At 43.7% G+C, this 23034-nt stretch overlaps 1 protein-coding gene across 7 annotated transcripts in view; it reads left to right on the top strand.

Moving 5' to 3' along the window:
• LOC112574485 (patj homolog) overlaps positions 1-23034 on the top strand; it is a 105434-nt gene that overhangs the window by 79352 nt on the left and 3048 nt on the right. For all 7 annotated transcript variants that reach the window (XM_025255592.1, XM_025255597.1, XM_025255596.1 and 4 more), the window contains 3 exons: positions 7159-7293; positions 8855-9116; positions 10969-11170. In XM_025255592.1, coding sequence (XP_025111377.1) covers positions 7159-7293; positions 8855-9116; positions 10969-11170 — 599 coding nt within the window. The remainder of the gene's footprint in view (positions 1-7158; positions 7294-8854; positions 9117-10968; positions 11171-23034) is intronic.

Here is a 23034-nt window from a genome sequence, read left to right as displayed (position 1 = left end):
AAACATCTCTAAATAAAAACACCATGAAACTATAAAAATTTTCATATGGGTATTTAATTTTTAATGTCACAGTTTGCTATTTATCATCCTCCACCTCCTCCTCCTCCTCCTCCTTGACATCATCATTATCATCATCATCCCTTTAAATGGTGCCGTTTGGACTCTGACAAATCTGGCTAGTCCTTGGGGTGACTCACCAGTGCTAGTCGTCTGGGACGGCAAAGGTGGGCCATCAGAGCAGTTATGAGAACCTTTGGATTTATCTTTGGTATATCAAGAAGTCTTTCATGTTTCTCACCAATATGTATATTTGCTTACCTCCACGATGTTCTCCTTTTTGTTCTTTGTTTTTTGTAAGAGATTCAGTCTCCAGAAGAATTTTGTTTTGAATATCTGGATCCTTCTCTCCGACTCGGTTAGTGATCACCACGTTTTGCAACCGCACATCATAATAGTAACGACTAGAAACTTGTATAGTTTGGTACTTGGTCACTTTTCCTGTCCCATATTTTTAATTTAGTTTTCCCATTTCTGCAGCTGCTGTTAAATGTGTGCCGCGCAGCTGCTGTCCTTAGGAGAGCGTTACGCCCAGGTGCTCGAAGCTCCTCACCTCTTGAAGTTGCACACTGTTCATCTGTATCTCCGCTTTTCCGAAAGTGTTAATCATTACTTTACTCTTGTCCGAGCTGGATCCCATCCCGTATGCACTCGTGCTGGCTTCGAGTTTGTTTGTGAGCCCCTGCAGCTCACTGTTGTTGCACGCCATTAGATCGATGTCATCGGCAAAGCGCAGGTTACTTAGTGGCTTCTCTCCGGTGGACGTGGAGGTGTGGCGCTCATTATGTCTCGCATGATTTTTTTCCCGTTTGACAGCACCGGGAACAGAGATTGGCTATGGCGAACACCTACCGTCATCGAAAATCCGTTTGCCCACCTGGTTATTACGGAGTATTGAGCTCCAGCGATTGGATGGTTCAGCCGGTGCCCTCGTCAGTGTTGAATTTTCCCACACGTGACACAGTCCTTCGTACCAGACTCTATCGAAGGCCTTGAAGTCAGTAATTTTATGGTAAAGATCCTTACCATGTTGAAAATGTTTTTCGATCAGGATGTGTCTGTTGAAGAACTGTTTTCCTGCCGGCTTTGAACCCTGCATTCCGTGTTTTGCGGTTCTGGATCACCTTCAACATAACTGTCATAATTAGGCATGTCGTGCGATAACACTTCCTGTTCCCCTTTTTCGTAAGGGTATGACCAGTGACTTTTTCCATTCTCAGGCGGCTATTGTTGGTATCCCAAATTTTCCGACACAAGACTGTGAATACCTGTACTGTCTCTTTTTCTCCACATTTGAATAATTCCGGTGGGACTTTATCCACCACTTCCCACCCGTTTGACGGGATATTTTGTTCGACCTCTTTCCGTAGGACCTGTAGGTTTGCAGGGTCTTCTTCCGTACACTAGTCGTCATAAAGGGTTTTCGGGTGAAACTGTACAGGAAAGAACAGTACTCGGTCCATCGGCTTAATACAGCCTGGCGTTCTTTGCTTTTAATTACCTGAAAACATTACTCGAACGAGGATTTTGTTTGAATGATGAAATAAACAATAAACCCGTAGAATGACATATAAAATCTGTAAAAAAAAAAAAAAAATAAAAATAAACAAGAAAGTCAGTTCTGATAAATCTGATTTTACTTATTCGATTTTCTCGGTGAACGGCTTACGTTGGTCGAAATCTGCCGAGAAGGCCCTGGCGCTGACGTCAGAGGGAGTCGGTAAACTTTGCTCGTGCGCTGGGTGACGATCCCAACGCATCGATTAGCTGCCTGCACGCGCGACCGAGGCACGGGAAAGTGCAGGAGGAGCAGGGGAATCGACTCTGCTTCTGTCAGTAGAGGAGGAATTGATCGCTACTCTGTATTGGGCTGCAATTGTTTTGACATTTTTGACAGAGAACTTCGCGTGTCCGGGTATTCAAGACAGCGTGATTTGCTTCACTTTCTCTTCATCTATCCACCCACCAACACTGGCAGCTTACTTTGTTTCGTTGCCTCGGCCACACCCGCTTTTATGGCCGGGAACATTCCTCATACCCCACAACGAGACAGGATATGCGTATATATATATATAAACACGTGTGTGTTTAGACCGATGCACGTGAGCTCTAACATTTCTGCTGTTATTATAATGAAGCCATTCTAATGGATGGAATACCGACAAGCAGGCAAACCCAGTTTACTTGACTGTCTTTAACCGATTTTTCCCATAAAGGTTTAAGTAGCAGAGGGTGGATGTAATGCAGACTCGCTGCCTCCGACATTTCCACGTGACTTTTTCCATCCGGATAAAAGTTATGCGAAAGAAAAACCCATTACATGTACTTTGGGTTTAGGACTGATGTCTCACGGGAAGGAGCGAGCAGCCGCGGCCTATTGACCATGCATCGCTTTCGTCGGCCCACTTTATGGACGACACGTGCTGCACTGCTTCAAGTTAAAAATAGAATAATTATTTCCACTGTCTTACAATCAATGAGAAAATTGGCTTTAAACAAAGACGGGCTTGAAGGCAGCGGAGCTGAGAACCTCCTGCACACTGGCGACATGTAGTCTTAAGGGGTGTCTGCGTGATGGAGGGGAGGGGTAGGTGGATAGTGCGGCAATGATAACCAGGCTGTTGATTCCTGGCGTCGTCGTTGTCGTCGTTGACGTCCCTGGCATCCGGCACGAGTCCGCCTCACGTGGCGGGCCGTCCAGCATTAATGTAAGCAGTGTGTCGCGCAGCACCGCCTTCCCCTTCCCTCTGTTTGCGTCGCATGCGGCATCACCACAAGTGGCGAGGGAGGATGGGGTGGTTATCGGACAGGACAATCCGATCAGCGCGCAAATTAGTGGTTATTTGATGCTTCACTGCTTTCCTGACTGGTCCGTCTGGTGTGGCTCTGGGTGTGTTTGCTGTTTTTTTTTTTTTTTGCTTAATGACCAGGCGATGGGATTGGAGGTGCTTTGGATACCACAGGGACAGTATCATTGCTTCTGACTGGCATTGAAGAGCTGAGAATTTTTCTATGGTTGTAAAATATGTCTTTTATAGCTGTTGTCGAGACAATGGCCCTTTAAGCTCAGATAGCTTGTGGGAATAAGCGTGGAAGTAACACGAGTTTTCCCGTGTGCGCGTTTGCTTACTCGGGTTTCACTAAAATAAATCTGGTCAGCTGGTGGCACTACCTGCTGTCGTCTGGAATTGCCACTGTTGGAGTGTAGACCCGAGAACATGAGAGGGCGAATTGTGAAACCCCGTGTGGGCGTCGCGGCAAAAAGAGAACTGGAAATCGTGAGCATTACAGTCTGCGGTTAGCCACAGTTGAGAGCACTCACGCACGCGCAGATTGTGCGCTCCTCCTTATGTGCAAATTCGTTATAACAGACGAATTGCGGCATTTCATTTTTTTTTTTTTTTTAAGGAGAGGAAGGTGTGAGAACATAAGGTACAACGTAAACGTTATTCAGGGGCAGATGACTCTAAAGGACATTCACAAAAGACGACGCTGCAGGTCGGGAATGGCAGGTCACTTGGTGTTTTACGCCGAGCCAGCAGCTAAAGTTATATCACGGCAAAACACCCAGCCCAGTAAATAGATGCCACATGCAGAGGAAAAAAAAACAAAAACCAGCATGCCCGTGTCGAGATTTGAACCCAGAGCAGCCAGTCCTCGCCGTATTTGTAACAGGCAATAGCCGTTGCGCCTTTGCAGGAGTGGGAAGGGATGTTTATTTGCCTAGGATGGAAATTGGAGGGAAAGTGGGTAATATCAGAAATACGTCTGAGGTAATGGCGTCCAGGACTGTCGTGTGATTTAGGTGAAGGATTGCTTTATACGGGAGAAGGCTAGGTATTTCTTTCATTCTTTACTATCAGTGATATCCTGTTATTATTTCCATAATGTCTCAACAGCTCATTTAGCACTTTAGGCTTCAAGTTTTTAAACTTATTCTTGTTTGACGCATAAACAGATAATTTTGCCACAAGGCAAATGCTTTCTTTTTGGCGTCCGAGGCAGATTCGATCACTGTGTGATTTGACCAAACCAGCCTGCGTGTGTCCGGCATTTAGATCCCAGCTTCTCTTTGTCTGTGACTGCATCTCTCAGCTGCGACCATTTGTGTGAGCTGGATCCCATGAGATGGATCCTATGACTTTTCTCCTCTAATTCCTTTTGAAAACGAAGGCATCAGTTTTGCCATGTCAAAAGACACCTTCACAATTTTTGCGGTCCAGCGGTGCTGGGGAGGGACATACAAATTGAAAACGGACTTAACCAGCTTGCAGTCCAGCCAGCATTCTGCTCCTTGCATGACACGAATGGTCCTCACATCCGCCACATCGCGTTGGTGAACGATGACATGCAGGATCGGTGAAGCAAGTCTATGGTCCAACAAGTCTGTGGCTGCTCCTCCTTGCTGTTTTGATGGATCAAAGACTAGAAAGAACTCACTAAACGCTGGAATGAACATTTCTGTTGCTTCACTGTTTCCGTCCCAATCTGTTGCAACTTTTATAACCTGTGGCATGCATTCAAAGACTTAATGTTCTTATAATTTCTTGAAGTACAGTTTTTTAAAGTTTTTCCTCTTATAATGTCGTTCCAGAGTTTTTCTTTTTGACATATATTTTGTTAGTTAAAAAATTCTGGTAACGTAGTTTTATATTGTTTTCTTGGCTGTTATGATTTGTTCCCCTATTGTTGACAGGAAGTTCTGCAGTTTCTCTTCGTTACATCAATTTTGGCAGTTTTGTCTCCTCTTTTTCACCATTTTCCCCGTAATTAGTTGCTGACGAGATATTAAGAGACGATGATGCCTGATGAGTAAGGCCTGTCTCAGTTGTAGGGACAGAGTGGTGGCCAGCGGTTGAGCAGTGAGAAAGGTGGATGTGATCTCGACACGCAGGGTCGCTGGGGTGGCTGTGCACACGTTTTCAGTGCTTGTCACCGCTCGTTGCCTGAGGCTGCTGCCAGACACGCCTTTCTGTGGCGCCAGCTGGCCGGTGCTGCATCTCCGTCCCCGGACTGATAACGCTGGCACGCGCAGGAACACGCGCTGTATCATACAGAACAAACGGCTTCTCCATCGCCGTCAGGAAGCATCTCATATCGTGTTCCAGCGGCTCCACGTACTGGCGAAAAAAAAAAAATGTTTGATGATTTAGCTGGTGAAAACGTTTGTGGGGTTCATAATGGAAAAAAAAATGTGGACATGGGCCGTCATCTACAAGCTACTGGTCTGGATATATATATATTGAATACTGAGCGATGAAAAGGGTGACAAAAAAAATAACTCGTCATCGAGGTTGAGAGGCACGACTACAGGATATATCTCCATATTTTTTGTGGGTCAACACAGGGAACCAACCGCAAGCATTATCGGAAATTTGTGACGAAAACGATAACAACGACGACGACCATGTCTGATGGTCGTGATAGCGATGTTGCGATTGTGACATAATTACAGCGGTCCGCTTTTAATAGTCGTGTGATGGAATTGCTTTCCTGCGTGCAGGCTTGTGTTGACCGATATTGATTGGACATGCAGTTGACATTTCTTGTGTTGGTGTTCATATTGAATTTTTTTTAGGACGCGATATATATATACTCGTCGCCTTTTGTTTGCAGTGGAAAGAAACCGGTTCGTTTCCTGATAGCAGCAGGGTAGTGTGTTTCGGACCACACCCGCTAGCATCACTGACAACGCTTTAGGGCGGAGAGATTGAAAACTTTTGAAACTTGCGAGAACACCCCCAGATCCCAGCGGAAGTTCTAACTTGGGGAGCGGGACTATGCCAAGCTTATTCGGGGACAATCTGCGAATTGAGCAAAAGTGTGTAAAAGGACGGAGAGCGACGACGGCGTGGAAGCGGGCGCGTGGCACGTCGCAGTTTGAGGCGCTCACTGGTCACGCGACCTGCCCCGCGCACGAGCGGCGGCACGCCCTTACGTTCCACAGCGTGTGCTGTCATGCGGAACTGCGGACGCTGCAGAAGTAGCAGCATGTGAGGGGACGGATGACTTTTCGCCGTGTCACAGGTGGACGGACGCCAGGTCGCCAGAATGTACGTGTTGTGCTGCAGAAAGGCGCGTACGCTGTCCGTGCGCTCGCTCTCGGGCAGCAGAAAGCGGCAGCGCTCCGCGAAGGTACGGCATCTGCGGCACACGACATGGTTGATAGAACAACACCGACACTGTTAACGAGAAAACAAGCAAACAAACAAACCCACATAAATGTCATAAGTTGGCGTTTCAGAAAAAAGATGGCGCGTTTTAATTGTTGATTTTTGTTGTTGTATACTTTTACTATTTTGTGCATGTGCCCACATTATCCAACCTTCGTGCACTTTGTCACTAGATCAGTTTATCGTTGCACTTATACTCTTTAACTCTGCATGAGCTTTGATTTTCTTCTGCAACTGAAACAATGTTCTTGATATGATGTTCTAAACCCAAAACGCAAGATAAATGATAAGAATGTTGGTTTATAAACAAAGAATAACACGTCTTGCATTTTCTTTTGTTTCATGAACAAAAAAAAATTATTGTGATATTTGATATTCAGATTTCTAGGATTTATAGTAATTGGTGGTTATACATATATATTGCTTTTCATGAAAACCACATTATGGACTAACAGCAGCCTGTTTTTCTGAAAGAAACACCAGTTTTTCTCAGGTTCACTATTGGGCAGGTTTTAGCAGGGTGGTCATCGATGTGCATGGCCTGTGCCTGTTCACAAGAGGAAATGTAGTTAAGATTATGTGAAGCGGTTATCTTTTTTGTCTTAATTTTGAAGAAAATAGACTTTGGTATGATTTAAGGTAATGGAAAAACACGAAGAAACAAGTAATTCTTCCTTACGATGTTTGTAAGGAAATGTAAACTAATCAGTTTTTTTAAGATCTTCCAAATGTTCTTTATACTGCAGAGAAATGCTGCAACGCATGATTTTAATTAGTTAATTAGTTAAACAGGCATTGTTATTTGTAACATTTATAAATTTACCAGGTCAGACTAATGCTACAGATCCACCATGACTTCTTGATCCTTTGATTTACAAAAACTACTGTCAGGTCGTGTCTCTTTCAGACCTGCATTGTCATGTTGCAGGATGCTACACCTCCTCTGCCAGCAACTTCCCCACCCCCGCCCCAGGCTGTACCACCAATATCCCCTCCAGTATTTCCATCAACCCCACCATTACGACCAGCACCTTCTTCACCTCGCCATGATCCAGAGAGCAGAGTGAGTGCTAGATATACAGTGATCTCAGTGTGCAGAAGGGAGTGGGGGAAAGAGAGCATACACTTTTTTTTTAAATGGAGGCTGCTTGGTCCAAGAGATCCAAAAGTATAAAATGAAGCTATGCTCAAAGTTGCTGGCATTTCAGTAAAACATAATGCTGTTGTTAAATTGCTACAAAAGTGATTTTATTATAATTTGGGGAGAACACACATGGATTTTTCTATATTCTGATTTCTGGAGTGAATGAGTGGCATAGTCAGTCTGTAGTGTATATGTGGATTGCTGTCTGTCCGCCAAGACCAACACTTGCGAAGTGATCCGCTGTTAGTCTCCGGCGAACCGCAACAAAGAATGTGCCTTGTTTTAGTAGTTAATCTGAAATGTGAATAAACCGTAAGCTTTCTTGTCTCATGCCTCGTTTTATCAGTTAACTGGCAAAAATCGTCTGCCAATAGTCTAGCGATATTAGTTCGTGATCTGAGAGTTTTGAGTACATGCTAATTTTTGTAATGCGATAAATTATAAAGTTGGTGTATGTGTTTTACCTAAAATAAATTTTGCATTCCTGGTCACAGTTCTGCACATCATTTGCCAAAATGATTCTCTGTAAGAATAAAAAATGTCATTCACCACTGTAGAATGCACATAGTTGACATATTTTACTTACCAAAACAAATGGTGCAGAAATATATCATTTTCATGTGCTGCTTCACAGCAGAGTTTGTTATCTGCCAATTTTTACAAAAATTTGTGTGCTGTGTCCACCTTTTGTCAGTTCAGTTTTGCAATAGCGTTTCCTTCACCCACATAGCAGACCCTCCTGGGATCCAGAGTTATCAAATAAAATTTGCCAAAGAATGATAATGAAAAAGAAACAAAATTCTCAAAGAACATTGCAGAGTTGAATGCTTTTAATGCACTGAAACTTTCTGTTCCCCTTGGAAAAAATATAAAATTAATACATAAAACTGAAATATAAATATATAATTTCTATATATTTCCAGTGGCATAAAAACTGGTATTTCATAACTATCCCTGTATTCAGCGAGAGTGCAGATTGGACATTTTTCATTTTGTATCTTCAAAGAAGCTTTTTCTGTTTTAGTAAATGGTCACATTCCCAAGTTTAAAGCAAAAGAAATTGGTTCCATTGAAAGCAGCTGTATTGGCACATTAAAAATAGAAATGACGAATCTTTTTTTCATAAATTTTTCAGGCCATAAAATCAATCAACAATAAAACAGAGCTAAGGGTGGGAGGGGGTATTTCACATGGAAATTGGATTGATTTGCCAGTTTAAAAAGTATGCATACATCACAGTTTGCTAAAGCTACACTATTTCTTTGTGGTTGGTTTGCTGAGAAAATAGATATCCAGCTGTCTGGCTTTTCTGTTAAGCAGTTTTTTTTCCCTAAGCATCAGGAAGGTTTTTATTTAGAAGACATTTACACATTTGCTGCAGAGTTTAAAAGACATGCATTGTACACACTGAAAGAACATGAAATGTGAGATAGAAGTGGTTACAAAATTAAAAATAAAATTTAAATTAATCTGTGTGCAGCTTGGAGGAAGAATTTACCATTATAAATCAGCCAGCCAAGATAGCTCTGCTTCATCATCATCAGATCATGCTGTTGCTTCAGCGGCTGCAGCTCTGGGAGGAGCAGCAAGTGACCTTAGGAACCTGTCTAGTCCTCCAGCCTCGCCACGAACTGCCTCTCCTAGGCTATCTCCCATGGGCTCGCCCCTACTACGTCGAAGTGAAGGGGTGTCTTCCGACCTGGAGAAAACCATTAAAGTGTCTAAGGGCAGCGATCAGCTAGGTTAGATGTTTAACCAAAGTCAAAAAGTTTTTATTTATACCAGGATATACATATGCACAGATGCAAAATGAAGAGCACGGCATGCATAATATATATTTCATGAAATTCTTCATAAAATAATTTGTTGATGGTAGGTTATCTCCCTTTTCCTGATATGTAGAAGCTTCTTCAATGATCTCTTTGTTTTAGATAAATTAGAACTAGCTTTTGAAAACCAAGTGGTTTTCTTTCTTTAATATCATTTCCCGTATATTTCAAAGGAGAAACTAGTGGCAAAACACTATTTTTCTTTTTTTTTGTACAGCAGAGTTGGAATACAAATGATGGAAATAATTTCTAAATTTTATTTGGGTGTAATTTTATATAATCATAATCCTTTGGGCACGATGGGCCATGATTATGGCTTTGCTGGAGAGGCCTGGGGAAGGCGATTTTCATTACTTTTATTGCAAAGTTTAAGCTTTCTTCTTTCCAAAAATATAGGTTTGTTGATCTAATGTTTACTTGAGAACAGCAATAATAAAAAACAAACTTTACCCACTGTTGTCTTCAATTATTAGCCAGTCCTTGCAATACTTATATTTTTATGCAGTGCTCAGAGGGTTAACCAACAAAAGAAGTCTTGTTGAATACTATCTCCTGTATTCTGTACTTGAAAGTAAAAATGATTTAAATTGAGTGACTAAATTTGTGAAAGAACAGATCTATATGAATGTTCATTTTTAGTGAGACTGAGCCACTTTTGTATTGTTTCCTTCACCCCTGCATGTTCATCATCACCTTTTTTTAACCAAGATATTTAATTCTACTTGAGAAGAGCAAGATAAAGCTGTTAACTATTTTGCCGAACTTGCTGTTTCATAACAGCTTGATGCAAGCATTAGTTTAAAATGTATGTGAAGAAGATGAGACAACTCAGAAACAGTAACAAGTATTCTGTATTGCATTACTAAATACTAGCAGGTGATGTCTGAAATCATCATCACTATCGTTGTCCTCTGTCATCACCAGGGTAACACTGATTTGCCAAGGGGGGATTTGACAATATTACCACCATCTCTTGTTGGTCTTAAATGTTCTACCATTCTTTTGGATGGACTGAATAAAAGACCAGTCCATCTTTGAATGTTGTCTGCCCACGTTTTCTTTTCTCCTATTCTCTTCTCCTATCTTGCTGAACAATTCACATGATTTTGCTTGTGATTATGAGCCCATATTACTTTGTTTTCATCTTGACTAGGAAGCCATTACATGGCCCTATTATTTGCTAATCTTTATACTTTGTGCTTTCGAGGATGGACCATTGTAATCATCTTTTAGCTGTAATTCCTAAGTATCTTCTCGATAGACTTCAAAGGATCCAGAATAACGCCGCTTGCCTCATCTGCAGACCATCTTAATATGAACATAGTTCACTTATCATACCTCCTCTTCACTGGTTGCCAGTCATGGGACGTATAGCCTACAAACTTTCCGCTTGAATTACTCTGCCATTTCTGGCATGAGTCTTTGCTTCACTGTGACCCTGTCCTGGCCATGAGCTGGCGTGTCTTTAATTTACTTTTGAGTGAATGTTGTAGAAGTGGGCAAGTCCGTTATATACAAATATGGGTGTGTGGTTGTAGACGATTTACTCAATGTATGACTATGTATTACGCTCTGGGCAAATATTTGGAAAGGCATTATACAAATCCTCATTATTATTATTGTACTTTGAAAGGTGCAAACCAACACATGTAAATTTTAAATTACAAACAGGAGTTGGCGTTTTTTGGAAGTGAAATAGCCTATGCAGAGCAGGTTTTAATTCATCAGTTTTGTCAATTGCCTACCCACCTCTCATTGTCTGCAGGTGTGACAGTAGAGACAGTGGATAGAGGAGTCAATGGGTGCTTAGTAAAGACCATAACAAAGGGAGGTGCTGTAGACAAAGATGGTCACCTGCAGGTGGGTGACTACATTGTCTCCATCAACAACGAAAGTCTACGCCATATAACCAATGCACAAGCACGGGCCATTCTCCGGCGCACGTCGTTGCTTAGCACAGATATTAGGTGAGTGTTTTGAGATTTCAAAAAAAATTAATACACTACTTTCCGAGATAAGAGTTCATTTAGATGTTCTAGTTCCATAGAAGAACGACTTTCAAGGTCACTGGTAGTTTCATAGTGTATCAATAAAATGGTCATGTTTAGGGTTACCAGTTTTTGTTGTTTGATTATTAATTTTGTTGTTAAAAAACAAAAGCTGTAATGTATGACAACCAAAAAATGGCAACACTATAATTCTAGGAAATGTATTACTAATCTACTAATTCAGTAATTCAAATGAATATTAATTATTGGATAATTTGAAAAATTGAATCATCATTTAATTGATGTATTTATTAATAGACTTCTCCTTCTTGGCATAAATGGTGCAACAATAAAATTGACCAATCAAATGCTGAGTATCAGAGCAAGCTCAAGAAACCACAGAAAAATTGCTACTTAGCACTGGAGATTAAACAGTAATAATAATAGAGGTCACCATGTTGGGTAATAGTAATAGAGGTTACTTGCAAAGTCCACTTTGAAGGAGAGCTTGGTCTATATGCTCACAGTGTACACTTACATACACACACAGAGACACATTGACAGCTGCCAGAGGTAAGCCACTTCATCAGAACGGGAAGAAGTACAAGGAAAGAAGTATCTGGCTACTGTACTAAAAGTGTGGGCAGAGTAACAGAGAGATTCTCATCACAGAGCTATGTTATGGGTAAAGCATCACCTAAAAGCGAAAAAGATAATGTGCACCAAAGTAGTTCTTTCTCAGAAATAAAATACGGACTACTCCTCTTTCGCTGCCGGATATCCTAGTCATTGGGGCACTGGATGCTCAGTGACTTACCCTGCAGTCTACCAGCGCTTTGTAATTGCTTTCTAGGAATAGGCCAGCGCCAAAACACATTTTGATTTTGGAGAAGGGCGGCTGGGTTCCAAGTGAAGGAAACATGATTGCGTGCAGAATGCAGCTGGGGTGAGGTGACCCGCATTCAGGAACTGTGCGTCCGCCAGAAATCAATAGGAAGGAGCGTGATGTTGCCATGTTTCTGGGCACAGTCAGGCTGAGCTTGCAGAAATTATTTGCATTGATACCTAGGGATTGACGGTGCTGCTGTTTGGAATGTGAAGTTTGGCCTTTTTCTTTTTTTTTTTGGAGGGGAAAGGGGTGCGTTACACAACATTCCGGTCTGATAGTGTAAAAGACCCCTCCGCTTTCTTTCTTCCACCTCCTTTTCTTCCGCTGAACGATATTTTCAATGTGTAGGAACATTTAGACGTGTGTGTATCCGACCGAATTTGGTAAAAACTATTTTTTACTTTATAGTTTTGTAGCTGTGTAAAGTTAGCAAGCTTAATCCAGCATGCAGCTATTTCTGTATTCTGTAATGCATCCCAGAAATCAGTTCCTGAATTTATTGTGATTCTTGCATTAAGTTCTTTGTTTTCTTTAAATTGTTCCTGGATGTTCACTTTTTGATGAATCGCTGATATCAAAGAGCCTAACAGGTGGAAGAAGAATGACATGATAGAAATGGTGGTGGCGATTGTGGTGGATTATTCCTTGTATCAGGATTTTAGGATGTATCTGTTGATGTTTAAATACTGCTTCGCTTATGACAAGTGAAGGACTGGCGATAGTCTCTCAGTCTTTCCCCACCTCCTCCTCTCGCACAGAATGATGTTTTCAGAAAAGCCTGTGAAACCTTTATTGTTTTATGTGAAAGCATATTGTCTAAGCCTGAGCTGATAACAAAGCAATATACAAGAGTTGAACCTGCTTGCCCGCTTCTCCCTCTGTCCAGTCTTTCTCCCCCAACCCCTCGCACCTGAAAAAAAAAATGAAAGGAGAGAGAAAAGTCTGTCGTACAAAATAGTGTGCTTAAATTGCTGTGATACGTATCGACCCATAGTGTACCGTGAGTGTCGTCGCTGTTTTGTTTTACTATTCTGGGGTTAGGCTGGCGGCAGAAGACGCTGTGCGCTCGTTCGATATCCACCCACGATGCCACCACTGCCAGCACGCTGTGCGGCAGACACGCTGAAGTGGGTGGGCTTTATGTACCGATTACAATTCCTGTTTCTTGGACACTTTCGTTTGGTGGGTCGGGTTGGTAGGTTGATTTGAATAAAAAGTTCTACATAGTGGCGATTTCGCACTACTGCGGGGAGGGAAGTGGAGCTAGGGGAAGGAGTGATGACACTTTAATGAGAACAGAAGGGGAAGGATAAGGGAATAGGGGGAAAAAAAAGAAGGTCCCCGTGCTGTTCATGCTGAGGACGCAGGAAGAGATGGTACAGTGCTCCCCACTCCACGCCCACCCCCACCAACCCGTCTCGTCACGGCCATTCTGAGCTCCTCCCCCCGGTCGGCATCAATCTCGCGTCGCAGCCGATGATCGATACCTTACTGCAGCAGCAGAACCGATTTTGCGGCCGAGGATAACGGAGGGAGAGCAGGGGGGAGGTTTAGGGGGAGGAGGATGGCGAGGAAGAAATTCTAGCCTGGCCGGCAGCCAGCCTTTAAAAGCAGTCGCAGTCGAGGGTGGTGATGGGGGGAAAAGATGGCGTAGTGTGTGGTGGCTGGTTGGTTGGGGGTGAGAAGGAGAGTGCAGCAACTGGCGAAGTCTGCAACCGTGATACGCGGGGCAGGGTAGTCGCGGGTCTATACTAGTGTGTACTGGAGTCGAGAGCTTCGCGGATAAACTCCCTCAAGCATGCGGCAAGGCGTTCAAGAGATGCATTCGTAAACAGGTGAGAATTTTTACGCTTAAAATTAGTGGCAAGACTGGTCATTCCCCCAACACGCCCTGCCATTTACTCCATCCTTTTTTTTTTTTTCGAGTTTTATATATCTCCTGCCTCAACTATTTTAAGACCATTATCTAAAGGCCGTCGGCGGTCTCGTCCCTTGGGGTTTGACAAGCACCAGTGTCAGCACGCCTAACCGTCACGTCGTGCCTGGGTGCCAGAGACGACGGGTAGTGGGCGCTGCAGAATGACCTTGTTGCCGTGCACGGCGGCCTGCTAGTGTCGGAAGCGCTACAGGTGCCTCATCGACACCAGGCTTCTCCGTCAACCGGCGTATGATGTTGCGCCCTACCGCGCCAACACCCTCTAACGAGTCCACGCTTCTGTTGCTGGTCAGTAGCAGTGGATGTGGTCTTGTCTTTTAGGTTCTTGTGGGACCGTGTTACCGCCTGGGATTACTGACCGAACCGAGCACTGCGCGCTGCCGGTGGTTGGTGGTACTGGTGTAAGAGAAAGGGTAGGAGAACTTTCTCTCCCTCACTGTTGTATGGGGAGACATTAGGGCCCAGCAGCCCTCTGACCTGTCTGACTTCGCTGAAAGTGTCGTCAGTCATTCAGGCACTCGTCCCTTGACTGGTATCGGTCGTTAGGGGGAGAACATATAAGCTGGCATGGCCACCACACACGCCTGTCTTGAGTGATAGTAAACAGGTTCTGCAAAGTTCCACTCCACGTTTGTAAACTAGTTCTTCCTCTGTCACCGCGACTCGACCACCCAACAAGGTACCGTGAAGGACAGTCTTTGACACAGTGTCGTGCTAGGTCACAAGTTTATTCCTGTTATCCTACTTGTGTGGCGACCACGTTTCGTATAAAGTCGTTGGCCTTATGTTCCTTTTACGAGATCCGAGCATCCTTCTCAAGCACATGCTCTAGAATGCCAGAATTAACTTCTCCATATTTGCAAGCAGAGTCCACTTTTCACGTCTGTAAAGCAGGATCGGTACTATGAAAGAGATCTTGCAGTTCTTTGTGAATGCCTGCTGATGATGCAAATCAGCCTTTCATATAATGTTCTCCAAGAAGATGGTGAACAACACAGGTGATAGGGGTCTCCCTTGACGTACGGACGAGACCCTCTTTAATGCTGAATTTCCGCATCACATGGCATAACCCCTGTAAAGATTCCTTTAGAAGTCCGTGAAGCTGTGATAGAGGTCCGCTAGTGCTGTGAGCTGTTCGGTGGCGCAATAGTTAGCACTTGTCACCAGTACAGTAAAGTCTGGTTGTCCTGGGTTCAGCTCTCGTCTCGGGTACGCTGTTCTTTCTCTGGAGTTGACATCTATTTACATGGGCTGACTGCCTTTGCCATCATATAGCCGTAGTTGCTGGCTCGGTGTAAAACACCCTCTTTCCTACCCACTCCACCCTCGTTGATGCTATCATGATGATATGTTCTCCTACCTTGTATGAAGCCAGTCTGTTAGCAGAAGTGTCGCGCCATGCTGCGTGACGGGAGGGATGTGAACTCGAAAAGAACCGCGAGTTAATTTATACAAAGTCGGTCACTAGGACACATTTCCTTCTTCTGCAGTACTAAGAACCTTTGTTTTACCTATGCGTTTATATTTTTAACAAGGTGCATCTAAGAGCGATTTTCTTACCAAAAATGGCTGGAGCTGTTTCTTCGAAACTCCCCTTACTCCTCCACTCACTCCGTTTTCTGTTTGAGTTCATTCATTCCTGGAGAGAGCTCCTCTGTCTGCCTGACAGGAAACCTGTTGAGCACTCGCCTTACGCGGTGTCCATTGAGTGCCGCACACTCCCACACACCAGGCGGGCTACCGCGCGACACACAGGTCAGCTTTATCTGCCAGTGGCAGCGGGGTGGGTAGAGGGGACCCTTGCACTTCATCGACTTTTTCCCCTCCACTGCCCGGAGAGAGAGAGACTCGCAGAAACCTCCTGCACTCGGCAGCTGAGAGGGAGGCGAGCACCGCGCTCTGGCATGAGGTGAAAACATCAGGTGCACGTAGTAGACATGTTTACCTCGCACCCCTACCCACTCCCAGCGCCGGCCCACGCACTGCTTCTTGCATGCGTGCGATGCACGTTATTGAGAGGCATGCAGCTGTGTGGGTGAAGATGCATGGGTGCAATCTGCCTGTGATGACCCACTTCTGCTCTGGGAATCTCTTGTGATGGTGCTCACAGTCTCACCTATAGCGAACTAGCTTCACCTGGGGCTGGGAAAAGATTGTTGACACGGACGAGTACACGGTCTCTCTTTCTCATTTATTTTTGTTGACTATAAGAGACACCTCGTCTCTTTCAGGCCCCATGCTACCGTTTGGTTAAAGTAACCTTCAAGGTGTGACATTCTAAGCATGATTGCATCAGTCATCAGACAGGTGTATGAGGAAGGTGATCTGTTGCTGTAAAGCGATTTACTGCTACTAAGCAAAATTTATGAACGAGCGGTCTTGTGTTTTACTGTCAGCTGTAGGGTATTCACAGCGATCTTCTCGCTTTGAGCAGGTATGTGAATGAAGGCGACTTGGACCGTTGAACTCCAATCAGCTAAGACTTGTTTAATCATTCTAGGAAGAAGTTGCGTTTGTAGTTTCTAATTAACGAAGACCGCAGCCCTGTAAGACCATCTTTGTCAGGACAAAACAGTTTCACAGATTATTTTAAACTTAGCTCATCGTATGAAGTATATGTGAAGCGAGTGCAGTTAGCTGGTGTTGGCGGAAAACAGGAAGTTGATCACGTGTTTTTGCTCATGCGTGCATGGAGAAGTTAGCATCGGCGCGCGCGCACACACACACACACACAATGTTTTTATTCAAAGAAATATGTAATATGCGCGTGAGTATATGACTCGTGAGTTTTTGAATATTTTTGTTTTTCGTGTCTGTGTATGCAAATGCCTACATCCGTCCATAGTATGTTTGTTTTCTTTCAGACACACAAACTCTCTCCCGTAATCAAACACGTCTATAGCAGAGGTTTTTTTTTCTTGAGCATAAAGTATGCCTGTGTGTCAACAGTTGTTCATTGATAGAGTGAGGGAAAGAAACCGAGTGATGGCAGACCTACGGAAGGTCCTTGGTAATCCTTTGGCTGGGAGCTTGGCTGAGCAATACAGGGTCTATATTGATTTTCATCCCCTCCTGGTATAAAGAACAGAAAACATTCAGCCAAGCTGGGAAAATTGCCTCCACTTCCATCAGCACCAAGGCTAACCAGCAGTAGGAGCCTTTTCGTCTGGCCCGACCCTCCAGTCCACGTCATCGTCGTAGTGGTATTCTGCAGGTGACAGGGAGGGAACGGCCGCCTGGTCGTCTTGTTGCTGGCGCCGTCGTATGCGCAGAATTCCCCCGCTCCGCACTACTTATTTATATCTCCATCGTTCATGAGGTGGAAATGGTGATTGTGTCTGAGACCTAAACGACATCTTTATCTGGCAAGAAAAGCAAGCCTCACCCCTACAGAACTGGAACGTGTTTTGTGAAGTCTGACTGTCAACGTAGCAGTCGAATCTTGAACCCAGAGCATCCTCCTCAGGTACTTGTTCTCCAATGGCTGGATTTCTGTCAGCGAGCACAGGCCACGTGTCACATACGTAGATCAGGTATTAGATGGGATTTATACAGATTGTATTTTGTAGTATACCTTGTCCGGCCTAGCCATTGCCACGGTTGCTGATTCGATCTTGATGCGGATAACTGTCGTGGAGCTGCCGTCCTTGGAGAGGGTGGCTCTCTAGCACCGAAAGCTGCTAACCTCTTTGACCCGTACCCCGTTCCTGTATATCTTTGCTTTGCCGTTGCCAAGATCATAACTTTGCTCCTGTAAGTGCTATTCTCCATTCCATGTTCGTTTGAACTGCCTATCAGTCTGCTGGTAGGATCTTAGAGTTTTTTGTTAGTACCTACTGACAGGTCTACATCGTCTGCAAAGGAAAATTCAAAATCTTATGGAAATGGAAGTGTGGTGGTCGTAGAGGGTTTCATGCATGATGTTCTCCAAGGTGTGAAACAGCACTGATGATAGGGGTCTCCCTTGAAGTACGCATACTGCAGTGCGAAAGTAAACCACAATTTTGGCTCTCCAACAATACTGTGCTCACTGAGCTGTTAAACAGTGTTTCCTTAACTTGGACGAGGTCTTCGATGTTGAATTTTAGCATCACATGGCATAGCCCCTCGTGCCAGAGTTTGTCAAAAGAACGTTTAAAGTCGATGAAATTGTTCCGCTGATGCTGAAGATGTTTATCAGAGTGCGACAGCTCCTTTCAGCTTATCTCCCCCCCCCCCCTACTAACCTGATGGCATTGAACTTGAGCTCGAGGCCATTTCAGATCAGGCTATAGTAGCTATACAACAATAATTTTATTGTTGAATCTGAACCCTATTTTGGGCAGGCCTGGATTCATGCTGGCGCAGATAATGTTACGCATATTCTCATATTTAATTTTGACCCCATTCTCATCCTACAGCCTGACGACTGACAACGACTTGCACAAAAAAGGATTGAAGATAGACCTTTGAAAAACTGCTAGTGAAGCAGACTCACAGAGAAACAGGTTCTTTGTGGTCCTGAAAAATGCAGAGGACAAAATCAAAGATAGACATTTTTGTGGTTACGGGTTGAAAGGTTCATATCGTTTTTAAGTACCATTATATCAATCAGTTTGGACTTTGTAATAGTGTGTCTTTCACAGTCATCGTCGTTTATCGTTGATCAAGCTAGACAGCAAGATGGCGTGATATTTATTTATTTATGAACAGTTATACGGGCCAAAACTACTACGAACTGTTTCCTGCTTATGTGCGTTTCACGTGTTCTCTCCCGCTTCTTCCTGGGATTGGCTTTAAAACATTTATTGGCTTGTACACCCAAGTGCCGGGCTGACATTTCCTCGAATGGCCGCTTATTTTGCAGCTGTTCAAATAATTATAAGATGTTTGCCATATTTGCGATGTGATTGCGGGTAGCATTAGTTTGCCGCTAGTAGCATGGTGGTCCGCAGTGACTGTCTTCAGAAGCTGTCCGTCAGTCGCTGTCGGATGCCTCCTTGTTACAACGATTTTGATGTTTCCTCTTCAACCCCCTCCCTCACTGTTCCATCCCCTCCCTCCTCTTGCCCCTTTTGCGCGCGGATCTTGGTGTCCGGTTTACTCGTGTGTTTGCATCTTCGACTCACACTCCACCCTTCCTTTCCATCTCGTCATTGGAATTTCACACGCAGAACAAACTAAGGTGATTTAGCTGCTGAAATCTGACATGATTGTGGGTGGGACTGGGGTGGGTGGGGTAGAAGAAATGACGCAGGCAACAGACAGAAGAGGTGGTGGTGGTGGTTGAGAAGAAGCGGAGAGTAAATGAGATGCAGAGATCAGCGGAGAACATTGGACAAGAAGTGGGAGACGCACAGCTTGGAGCTGGTCGCCACCGCGCCTCGCATCCTTTCACTTCGGTCCCGCTGCTCGCCGCCTTTCCTGCTTGTGCATCCTGTGTGCGTGCTGTGTGTGCCGCAGCCTCCTCTACCCCCGCCAGCGTCGGCGGCGGCGGCAGCAGCAGCACCAGCAGACATTGATGTTGTTGCAGCCATCGTAGCAATGGTGATGGTGGTGTCGGTGCGTGCGCCGTCTCCGGTCGTCACCGTCGTTGTCGTCGCTGGTGACGTTGGTGGTGTTGAGGCGAGGAATGTGTAGCTCGCCAGACACTTATTGTGGCGGCTGTCGGTGTGTCTAGGTAAGAGTCGTGAGAGAGAGAGAGCTGACTGTCCCTGTCTACTGTGCCAGTTAGGGAAGGTGATCTCTTGGGGCGCGGGGAGGTGGGAGATTCCTTTTCAAGCTGCGGCCATTAAGTGGAGGATTTTAACCAGACAAGAAGATCCGTGTTTTGTCCTCTTTCTCTTGTGAAACCTGGGGTCTTCTTACCAAAACCGTTATCTCCAGCTCTTTCTCTCCTATTGATCTTACATTCCCTCTCTCTCGTTTTTTTTTTTTTTATTTAATTTGTGACCATACTTGAGGGGGTTAAAAGACTGCTAGGCCACAGGTAAAGCTGTCAGATTTTTGCGTAAGCGCGCACACACTCGTGTGGCAGTTGTTTAAAACTTTTAAATTCAGATAATTTTTTTTTCTCCATTACACTGTGACATCGGCTGCAGCACACAGCTTTTACTACAATCAGATTCTCCCACCACAACCTTCGTCACCTTCAGGAGTGACCTTCATGGTCCTAGCGCGGCACACTGTGCACCTCCTCTCAGGAGGGGGGAGAAGCTGCTGAAGTGATGCAGACACAGTGAGACTGGGTGGACGGTGCTTAGTGCTCAGCATGTGCCACCTGTAGTACAGTGAAAACAAATGAATGCAGGCGTTTTTTGTGACAATTTGTGCACTGATGCTAGCAGAAGCTGGTATTGAACCATGCAGACATATATTTACTAATGGGCTGAAAAAAATGACTTCCACACTTGTCTGTACATTAACTAGTGTGTGAATGTTTGCACATGGATGTAATCTCATGCATGCTAGCACTCTTCCCCCCACCAAGCAGACTACCCTCTTATCTGTAGCAAAGAAATGACCACACACTTAACGACTGGTCCGTTTCATGCATGTGATGATAATGATCACAAGCCCTTATATTACTCAGAAAAAAGTGTTTCCAACTCCGCTCACAGTTGTCAGAATAGATTACCCTGAAGCAGAGGGTTTGTTTTTATTTTAGCTAGGCAGAACCTAATGTAACATTAGCAATGCATCACTGACTGCATCTCACATTTTCTTGTTCTGGAAGCAGCCTTTAGTTGGCAGCTGATGTTAGTGATGGTTAAATGCTCAGAGTGAATTTTCCAAAGTGGGTCTACTGACATCCATTGGCTTCAGAAAGTCAGATGCTAAAGTATTAAAGTTAATAGTGTGGGATTTTCTCAAGTCACCAAGTCAGTATATTTTCTTAGTTTTGCATGGTTAAGTTCCTGTTCATCAGCCTTTCTTCCTTTCAGTATTCATTAGCAATAACCTTTACAAAATCTTTCTATAAAATGTCTACAGAATGTATTGCAAAAGAGTAGAAAAGAAATATCGGGAGGGGGGGACTGGTTTATTTCATTTACTTGTTCATTTTTGCATTGGATCTTCCTTTTGTGCAGACGACATGAAGTTTGCTATTTAGATAAAATTTTGCATGGATTTCTTTTTTTTTGTCTATAAATTGCAGTCTCATTTAAAAAAAATAGATTTTGTTAGATGGAAAAAAAGAGATGTTGTTTCATCATAATAATAATTAAGGAAGATTATTTCTGAAGAAACAATAATAATAATAATGTTTGCTTGTATAGCATCTTATCCCTGACCTATGGGCAAGCTCAATGCACTTCACACAAGAAAAACCAAACTTACAGTACAGTCTAGCTCATATATTTCTTCACTACTGACTGATCTTAATACAATGTTGCAAGAGCAAACCTTCCAGAAACACAAATATGATACATGTACAATGACAGTCAAGGCTTCAAGAAGAAACTTCACAGGCCCTGGGCACAGCCTGCAAGAGGGTCTGGATTAGATACTGTTTGCAACAGCTGTGAGAAACACTAGCTGTGGGTCATTTAAAGGGTGTTTAAGGGGTGCTTGGCATTGTCAATATCTCATGAATAAAAGTAATAATAATAAAAAAACCATCAACAGCTAACCAGTTCTGCCAACAGTTGCTCCAACAACAAAACCCAGACTGCTGGAATCTTTTCCGCTGTTGTCAGATGTAAGTGAAGAGATTTGATTGCAGAAAACTTGATATCCAGATTTGCAGCCCTGTGGACGGTCTCCTGATAAGCATTGCACATTGTTTCTCCAGAGTAGTTGCCACATGTCTTGTTGCAGTCAAGGCCAAGTAAACCCCTATTGAAAGCTTCTTCACATAAACTTAACCTGTATCCTGCAATACACCCTGTCCCATCGTAGATTTTGCATGGATTACATGGATCATTGCATCTCATGCCATATGTACCAGCTCTGTAGGAGTCATTACAATAGCCTCCCTGATATCCAGGGATGCAGCCTATTGGACATTCTTCTGTTATTGCATCTTGTTCCCTCACATTAGATCACATTCTGCTACATTTGGTAGTTTGAACCATATAAAAAAGAATTGTTGCAAACTTCTTTACATGGGGATAGATTGTATCCTGCAGCACACTCTTTTTCGCAGCTGCCAGTGTGGAGATATTACACCTTGCAGCCTGCCATACATACAGTTTTGCGTAGTTTAATGTAGGTTGGCAGCTGATATCCGGTACTGCATGATCATAAATAATCTCTTAAAATGAGGCATCACAAGTACTTCCTTCAGAACTGCTACCACACATGTTGCTGCAGCCTACACCAAAGAAACCTTTCTTGTATAGTTCATTACAGTACAGTGACTGATACACAACCGAGGAGCACATGCTGTTTCCCCTGAACATTTCCGCAGCTGCTTGTGCAGTGGACCCTGTGTGAGCCCTGCTATGCATCTCACTGAAGTATGGCAAACAGTTCCAGCTGTTTGTACACTTCTGCTACAGGATGACATTTTGTTCCTAATGAGCAGTTTCTACATTTTCTTTGCAGTTCACACCCTAATAGAATTGTTGCATACTGGCACTTAAACTTCACACTAGAAACAATTTTTGATTTGGTTGCTGTAGTTTACTCTGCGACCAGCCAGGATGCACGGAAAATGTCAATATTTTCAGGTATTTTCATGTAGTACATTGGAAATCATCGACATCATCGACGCTTACTACTGCATTCATTAAGATATTTCTGTCGACTTTACTTCAAGTGAATACTGTGGCTACAGGACATCAAAAATTGTTGGAACAATTGCAGAAAAAGAAGCAGAATCTAAAATCAACACTACTGATGCACAGATTTAAAATATGGCAAGATGGCGCAGATGTTACAGTTGAAAGTGCTCTAGAAAATGAGACAAGTGGCGAAGACACAGAAACCAATCCAGAAACATAGGCGATGATCTCACAGATCACTAGAAGACATAAAACCTGATGCAGATAGACAGACAAAATGTGATATAGAGCTGTCACCCTGTAGCAAGTT

This window comes from Pomacea canaliculata, linkage group LG10 (assembly GCF_003073045.1).
Source record: "Pomacea canaliculata isolate SZHN2017 linkage group LG10, ASM307304v1, whole genome shotgun sequence".
Classification (NCBI taxonomy): Eukaryota; Metazoa; Mollusca; class Gastropoda; order Architaenioglossa; family Ampullariidae; genus Pomacea; species Pomacea canaliculata.
This window is presented reverse-complemented; position numbering and strand designations above follow the sequence as displayed.